At 40.4% G+C, this 9104-nt stretch overlaps 1 protein-coding gene across 1 annotated transcript in view; it reads left to right on the top strand.

Moving 5' to 3' along the window:
• Positions 1-3367, top strand: part of Itgae (integrin subunit alpha E) — a 54524-nt gene extending 51157 nt beyond the window's left edge. The window contains exons 29-30 of the mRNA XM_023723409.1: positions 1164-1274; positions 2884-3367. Of these exons, the coding sequence (XP_023579177.1) occupies positions 1164-1274; positions 2884-2979 (207 nt within the window). The 3' untranslated portion in view covers positions 2980-3367. The remainder of the gene's footprint in view (positions 1-1163; positions 1275-2883) is intronic.
• Positions 3368-9104: the final 5737 nt, after the last annotated feature.

The following is a 9104-nucleotide window of genomic DNA, read 5'->3' as shown; positions in this document are numbered from 1 at the left end:
TTTTTACTGTTTTGTATTTTATTTTTGTTGTTGTTTTTATTTGTTGATACTAGGAATCAAACTTGTGCTTACCAGGCGGGCACTTGTACCACAAAGCTAAATCCCTGGCCCTATTTCATATTTTAATACTCTTAAAAACAATGTGTTTTGTTTTACACTTATCCTAGCCAAAAGGCTGAGAATTGATTTGTGTTTTTAGTTTGGCACCCTGAAATGGAAGTACAGTTGGTTTTCAATAAACTTTATTTTAATTAAGAAAGAAAGAGGGGCTGGGGAGATGGCTCAGTGGAATAAGCACTTCCCTAGCAAGCGCAAGGGTCTGAGTTCAATTCCTGGTTCCACCAAAAAAAAAAAAAAAAGAAAGAAAGGTCCAGGCTGGCCTTGAACTCACCAACTCATGGTGTTCTTCTGGGCAGAGCAGTTGCGATGACCCTCTGGCCCTACCTAAATCCTGGTAACATGCTCTGGCCACAGCCCAGAAGAGCCAAGTCTCAACTGGAAGGCACCTCCCCTGAGCTTTCCAGCTGATTCCTGGCAGTGAGAGATTAGTTTCCTAAAATTGAGAAAACATCTTTGGAAAACAAAACTTGAGGATGACTTAATAGAAGAACTTCACAAGTACTACACATGGATATAATTTTTTTTTTTATTATTGTGTCTTGGTACCTTTGTTATACATTTCTTGTGGGGAAGATATATTACCAAAGACTAGGGTTTTGTGTAAGATCCAGAAAAGCTGTCAGAACAGAGCTAGAAAAGACTTTGGTATTATTTAAAATAAACCATCACTTTTAAGATAATGAGTGTAAAGGCTCAGGGACGTGCAGGTGCATAGCTGGATATAGAATCTTGATTTTCTGTTTCCAGTGACATGGGATTCTGCTTCAGACTGTGAGAGCATCTTTGATTCAAGGTCATACTTTTAATAGACCTAGCTCTGCTACATCAAAGACCAGAATGGCTTCTTAAGGATTTTGATCACTGGATGATTTTAGATAATCTAAAATGCTGCATCAAGGGATGTTTGGCTTTTAGCTTTACTGTCATTGGTCTTGATCAATACACAGGATGTTGCCAGGGTTTCATATTTTGCTCTTTAAAATACCATGGAATTACTCCTTTGCTTTATGTGATTGATTGGATGGTCTTTCTGTATTGTCTAGATCACAGTCATCTTGCTGAAAGATGAAGTATACCATTCTTTGCCTCTCATCATTGGAAGCAGCGTAGGTGGCCTTCTGGTTTTGATTGTTATTATAATCATCCTATTCAAGGTTAGTTCTGCTCATTATGTTTGTAAGGGTAAGAGGGACCGGACTCTAGATTTGGGCACAGTATGGCATAGAACAGCCAACCCCTGACTTAGAGCATTTGCCCCAGCCTTGTGGTCTCTTCTTCCTCTTGTTTCAACTGAACACCCCACTTAGGCAAATGAATAACTTAGTATTTTATCTGAAGAAAAGAAAACTCCAACTGAAGTAAGTTAGTACAGAGAGATTTTCCTAAAACATCTATGGTATTTCCTTTTTAAAACTACTTTTCTTTAAAACAGTTTTAAGGCCAGCCAGATAGCTCAGTGGACTAAAGCACCTGCTTAGGCAGGCCACAGGGACCTGGGTTTCATCCCCTACCCCCACCCCGCACCCCTTCCCACCTGGGGTGCACTGAGACTGCGAATGAGATTGGGTGTGGTGTAATCCCAGTGCTTGGGAGGCTGAAAACAGGAGGATCACTAAGAGTCCAATCTGTGTAGTGAACCCTGTAGACCCTCTACTAAATACTTTAAAAAGGAGCGGGGGGCCGGGGAGATGGCTCAGTGAAATAAGTGCTTCCCTGGCAAGCATAAGGGCCTGAGTTCAATCCCCAGTTCCACAAAAAAAATAAATAAAATAAAATAAAATAAAAAAGGGGTGTTCTTTTTGTACCAGGAATCAAACTCAAGATTTACTTTTTTTTAATGCATTTAGTACAGGGTCTACCGAGTGAGCACCATTATGCCCAGTCTCAATTGAAGTTACATCATGCCCCGGGGGCAAGGCTGGACTGGGCCACTCGCTGGAGGGATCAAGCCCTGGTCCTTGTGTCTGCCTAAGCAGTTGCTTTAATCCACTGAGCTATATAGCCAGCCCTTCAAACTCAGGATCTTGTGCTTGCCAGGCAGGCACTTATGCTGCTGAGCTATTTCCCTAACCCTAAATCCTTTTCTTGTCTTCCTGTCTCAAAAGATCCTCTACTCTCTGGTCTCTACCCTTTTCCTCTCCATCTCTTATTTTACTCTTTCCTCTAGACAAATTGAATGATTCACTAAATGGATTCAGCCTTTCTGCATGTGCATAGGCTACTCCCTTTTGCCAGAAGTGCCTCTCCCTGTTGTTTCACCTCAATGTAGACGTCTCTGGATCCTCTGGGTTGGGTTATATGCTTGTCTTCTGAGCTCCTTCCTGAAAACCTTTCCAAGAGCTGTATTGTAACCATTCCCTTTCCTGCTAGATTCTGATCTTGATGTAGGAGACCACACTTGATCTCTTTCTATGCCCAGCATGGTAGACAGTACTGAGTATTCTTACATGAATAAGATTATATGCACTGTAGCCAGAACTATACTAGTATGCAGAATTAAGTTAAAAAGGTTTGAGTCCTCTGGGAGTTCAGAGTAAGCAGGGAAGTTAGTGGTTAGCACTGATTGAGGAATAAGTACCTCTTTGAAGAAGAATCTGGAAGGATTGGCTTTCAGGGAAAGACTCAGAGGAGGGGAGAGGAAGGGAGGAGAAATATGAGAAACAGAGGGTCTACAGGCTATTTATGCAGTGATCAGAATGATGAGTTTTAAAAACAGATGGCTCTTCTAAGCCTATAATTGGGGTTCCCCTCTTTTTGTTTCAGTGTGGCTTTTTCAAAAGAAAATATCAACAGCTGAACTTGGAGAGCATCAGGAGGGCCCAGCTGAAAGCAGACGATCTGCTCACAGAAGAAAATTAGGAGCTGCATCTTTATCCGTTGGGATCTTTGAACTTCTAGAAGCTTGGTGCTGTCCTGGTTACCTTGTCCTTAGGATGATCAAAAGCAGCATTGACTGAATTATGGAATAATGTTTTTAATCATACATTGTCCTAGAAGTATCTGTACATTGTCAAAAATGAAACTTGGGAAACATTTGTTATTAAAATAAGTGGTTTTCTTTACACTTGTGCCTCAAGTATGCAGATAGTCTTTATGCAGTAATTGCAGTAAATTTGATGACTGATAGGCCACATTTTCATTCTAATATTTTTAAAAATTGATTGTATTCCTTCAGATGTATTTTAGTATCAATTTTCCAGATATCCACAAGAAACCATTTGGGGTTCAAGTGTACAAGTTAAATTGGGAAAGAAAAATTATCTTTAAACTATTGTCTTACTCAGAAATATGACACTTCTCTGATGAGGTTTTTTTTTTTTTTAATGAGATGCACTTTTAATCGCTGATCATTACAATGGCCATGTTACACACACTCCATGACACGTATGACTTAACTCCGATGGTGCTTCCATTTGCCCTGCTGCTCACGTATCTAGAACTATAGTCCACGGCACAAACCCGATTATGCTGAATCCACACATTTCTGTGGATTTCATCAGCCTAATTAACGCCTTGGTGTGGTCCTGGGGTCTGAATGACCCTTCTGTAGTTGTTGGAGGTTTAAGACAGTGTTGGAATGCAGGGCTTTTTTTCCCCTATCTTATGCTTGTTACTCACAGGGAACTCAGGAGTCCCACTAAGCAAGGTGAACCGTGGTCATTAAACAGAAAGACTGTGACACGAGAAGTTCTTTCCAAGTGGATGATGAGGTTTTAAAAAGACACTCTGTTACAAGATTTACCATGCTCAAAAAAAAAAAAAAAAAAAGAAAAAGAAAATATTTATCATGCTCTTCAGAGAGGTCTTAATTCATGAAGACCTTTACTTTCACAGGTCTTAATTTATGACCTTTATTTTTCTCTGTCTATAATAAAGGTCTTGATAAATTAAGACCTCTGGAGAACATGATAAAACCTTGCAGTAGATTGTTTTTTTAATATACAATTTTGAACCAAAGGCTTTGCACATGTTAGGCTGTATATCCAGTCCTGTCTGCTTTCTATTAATGGAAGTCTGACAACTACCCTACTTTCAAAATAATATGAGTTAAAATGTATTTGGTGATATTTGCAATAGCTCTGATATGATGGGAAAATTAATTTCTATTCATATCCACATTATAGGTATGAAGGTTGTTGTCAAAGTATAATTATCTTATTCTTTTTGTTGAGGCAAAATACCCAGTGCCCACCAGTTAAAAGACTAAAGGCTTCTTCTGGCTCGCAGTTTGTAGAGGTTGCAGTCTGTAGTCAGCTGGCTCCCAGGGAGGCTGGCGTGGCAGAGGGGGATGGCGGAGGAGAAATAGTTCATAGTGAAACAGGCAGGAGGCAGCAAAGCAACTGGCTTCTCTTTCCCTTTTATTTCATCCAAGCCACAAGCCTTTGGGATACTGCTACCCATACCTTTTTATTATCCACAACCAGAACTGCTAAAGCAATCAGTGGGCTAATTTAGTACTACATACCCTTAATTCCATTATCACACACCCTAGTTGCAGCCAGCTCTAGAAAGCCCCACCTATGAGCTCTTGAGGCTTTGGGGGATGTCTAGATACAAGCCCTAACAGTAGTGAAAGGAGATGTGTGAATTTTTCCCTGTCTAATCCTACAGACCTCCCATTCTGTATGCTCTGACCCTCTTAGAAAGTGTATGTCTTGGACAGGCTTTGTACTTCTGCTATCATTACAGTTGGTGATGCAGTTTTATGGCAGAGGAAACAACCTGCCATAAACCACAGGGTAGAGCCCTTACTTCTATAGAAGATTTTTGGATCCCAAGTTAAAAAATTGCTTCCTACGTAAAACCTTTACATGTGGACAAGACCTAGGTGACAGCTCTGGAGTGCAGTGATGATTCATCTTCAACAGGTAGAAGAATGGCTTGTGTAGCTCAACCGTCTGAGGCCCTTTGCCGCATCATGAAAGGTTCTGATACACCACCAGCGTGGGCTGGGCCTGACAGTCTGCTTTTTTGGCACAGTAGGTGGTTTTGATGTAAAAGAAACATTCTATAACATACAAGTGACGTCATTTGTGCATCTTATTTCACTTTGTTAGTGGTTTCTCTTACACAGACTTGGCGTCTTGATGACTAAGTTACTTCAGAATACAAGTTTAACTTAATGCTCTGATAGAATGATCTGTTGAAATCTCTGAGGGGCCGAGGAGATGGCTCAGTGGAATAAGTGCTTCCCTGGCAAGTGCAAGGGCCTGAGTTCAGTACCCAGTTCCGCAAAAAATTATTGGGCTGGTGAGATGGCTCAGTGGTCTAAAGCACCTACTTAGAACAAGTTTAGCAAAGCACAGGGACCGCGGTTTGATCCCCCAGCACCACATGCCAGCCAGCCCCGCCCCCTGGTGGGCTGAGCTGGCCACACACACACACACACAAATAAATAAAATTTTTAAAAAATTAAGAAATCTCTGAATATACAACAAAAATAAAGGTTTGGTTAGTACCTCAGATACTTCAAATATACAGGCTAGCAGAATTTCATTCACTCATTCTTTGTCTTTCTACAGTCCTCAATAACTATATACTTTGTGAAGGTTCTTAGATGTGTATTAGTCAAGCTCTTTCCTGTTCTCATAGTCTGTTCAGCAAATACGGTGTCTACCCAAGAGAGAAAGCAGCAAGAGGACAGCAATAAACTCTTTAAGTTGTGCAGATCCCGCCCTGTGAGAATGTAGAGAAGGTGAAAAGATGGCGACAAACCAAGATGTGAAGTGAGGTCTGAGATCGGCCTGGGCAACAGCACTTAGGTTGAAGATGAAGGACATGGTAAAGCACCTGTGTCCATTTGGCTGAGGCCAAGTGTGAATTACTGGGATTATGAGGCTGAAAAGAGGGAGGAATGTGTAAGAGTTGTGTAAGGGAGTTCGGGAGCCACAGACACTGTGATATTTGATAAGAGAATTTTTTGACCATGCCAGTCCTGTGAGCAGAGGAAGGAGTAGACCTGAGAAACTATGCAAGTTATAGGGGGGCACCCTGCCTGGAACAAGAGGAAGAATAAGAATTTTACTCTGAAATGAGCCAAGCTGTCATTGCTTTGTGGGTTTGGTTGACTCCAGTTGGACTCTTTCTCCTTTTTGGCACCCAGTGAACTAACATTAAACTCTACCGTTCTTATGTGGCTGATACCTTGGTGATTTTTCCTCAGATTTAATATTGGGAGCTAAGTAATAAACAACCCATCAGTTAAGGTGGGTTATGGAGGCAGCAGGAATCTTTCCACAGAGTTTTCTTTGTTCTTTCTGTTGACTGTATTTAAACAACATTAATTATGCATCTGCTAGTTTTTATATGGGTCAGAAACATCTATTAATGGAATATGTTTGTCATAGCAGGACTGCTCAGAACAAAAGGTAAACTAGAGGACAAACAGGCAAAAGCTTTCCATGCTGTTTCTTTTCCATATCTGTCTCTGGGGCACCCCTTTTGTTTAATGGTAGTGGGTTTGAACCTAAGGCCTTTGCACTGAACTAATCCTTATCACCCACTGACCTTTTATGATTTATTGATTTAGTCTTTTTGAGACAGGGTTTCACTAGGAAGTTCAGGCTGACCTTGAACTCACTATTGTACCTCAGGTTGGCTTCGAACTTGTGGCAGTCCTCCTGCCTCAGCCTCCTCAGTGCTGGGATTACAGGTGTGCACTACTATGTTTTAAGACAGGGTCTGAGTAAAGTACCCAGGCTGTGCCCAATCTTATGATCCTCCTGCCTTAGCCTCCCAGAATGCTAGGATTAAAGGCATATGCTAGAGTTAGTTGTGGTGATGCACACCTATGATCACGGCCCTTGGGAAGATGAGACAGGAGGGCTGCCACAAATTTGAAGACAACCTGGGCTACAGTAGTGAGTTTGAAGCGAATCTAAAGACCCTAACTCAACCAGGAAAAAAAAAAGGTAAAGGCATATGCTAATAATACAGGAGAATGAAACTGTCAACCTAAAAGATGCCTGGGATGTTAGTGTTCTCTAAAATCAAAAGATAAATTTTAGAAAACGATGGAGGTTAAAAGCAGAATATATTTATTGAGGGAAAGAAAGCTGTTCAAGAGAAGGACAGAAGGGGACCCGAGTCGATTGCCCAGGAATCTTGTCTTTTCTAGGGATTAAAAAAAACATTTTTTTTTATGTTTTAAGGAATACAAAGTAGTAAAAAAAAGAAACAAAACAAAATTTAATTAAAGTTCTAGAAATTCAATGTTACAGAAATTCAACAGTGGTTGCTGTATTGCATGATGTTATCTTCAAATTAGTTGCTCAGGTTACCAGATATAAACCTGAAATACTGGTTTAAAAATAACAACAAAAAAAGTTACAAGAAAAAAATTAAAGCATTAACTTGTTTCAAAAGACTAGCAGAGAGGCTGGTGAGATGGCTCAGTGGTCTAAAGCACCTACTTAGAACAAGCTTAGCAAAGCACAGGGATGGTGGATGGCGGTTCCATCCCCCAGCACTACATGCCAGCCAGCCCCGCCCCCTGGTGGGCTGAGCTGGCCACACACAATAAATAAACAAATTTAAAAAAAAAAAAAAAAAAAAAAGACTAGCAGAGGGGCCGGGGAGATGGCTCAGTGGAATAAGCGCTTCCCTGGCAAGCGCAAAGGTCTGAGTTCAATCCCCGGTTCCGCAAAAAAAACAAAAAACAGCAGAAATTGGCAGTACAATTATCCAAACTATCCTTCATATATTCATGTATATATCTTTTTCCTTTTATCCTTTTCCTCCCAGTTTTTCTTTCCCATTCATAGTACCTATTGTACCTTTCAGATTTTATTTGCTCTTTCAGGTTCTTACACTAGCAAAATGATGCAATGTTTGCACATAGAGGTCTGATTTATTTCACTTACTAGTACAGTCTCCAGTTGCATTCATTTATCTACAAAAGCCTCAAATTTATCTTTTTTATATAGCTGAGTAATACTCCATTGTGTAGAAATGCCACTTTTGTTTTTTTATCCATTCCACAGTTGATGGACAATTGGGTTGTTTTCAAGATTTAGCTGTGGCACAGCTCAAAAGCACTACCATTTTTAGGGTTTGTAGGAATCGTTTCTGTTGATGGGAGGTTTGTTTGGTCGCCAGTATGTACAGCAACAGCTTTTTCCTTGGGGAGCCCGTGTCACCCAGATGTTTACCTCTGCAGGTGCACTGAGTATCACTCTGTGCCGTCCCTGGTTGTGCTTGCTGACAGGTCTTACACTGCATATTTTTTGAAGTTTATGTACCTTCTTAGAAGTCATTGTGAAAAGATCCAGAAATCAGGACAGCCATCTCTTTAATATTCATTTAAAATCTATTCATTTCATGATAGTGGGACCATTAACTTGTCACCAAGCAAGACTATATAAAACAAAATTTAAAAATTTGTGGCCTGTATGTGTTAATCCTGGTTAAAGATGAAGCTTCATAATACTGTTTTTATTCAACACATTAACCAGCAGTAAAACACAGACCTTTATCAGTAGCAGGCAAAGAATTTCAAGACAGAGTATAAAGTCATGTAATTTGAAAAGCAGTGTTTTTTTATGAAAGAGCTCAAGTTGCTTGTAAAGCTAATCTAATTAAAAAGATGTACAAATGTCCTTGAAAAATTAAAAAAAAAAGATTTAGCTGTGACAGATAGAGCTGCTATAAACATAGGTGCACATATATCACTGTGGTATGATGATTCAGTTCAAAATACGAGGGGGGGGGGAATAGCTGGCTTGAATGGGACCTCCAATCCTAGCTTTTTGAAGAATCTCCATACTGATTTCCATAATGGTTGTACCAGTCTGCACTCCTACCAACAGTGGAAAAGCGTTCCTTTCTCCCCACGGCTTCTCCAGCATTTGTTATTGGTTGACTTCTTGATAATAGCCATCCTTTTTGGCCTAAGAGGGTATCTGAGGGCCGGTGAGATGGCTCAGTGGTCTAAAACACCTACTTAGAACAAGCTTATCAAAGCACAGGGACTATGGTTCAGTCCC

This window comes from Octodon degus, unplaced genomic scaffold (assembly GCF_000260255.1).
Source record: "Octodon degus isolate 3935 unplaced genomic scaffold, OctDeg1.0 scaffold00098, whole genome shotgun sequence".
Classification (NCBI taxonomy): domain Eukaryota; kingdom Metazoa; phylum Chordata; class Mammalia; order Rodentia; family Octodontidae; genus Octodon; species Octodon degus.
This window is presented reverse-complemented; position numbering and strand designations above follow the sequence as displayed.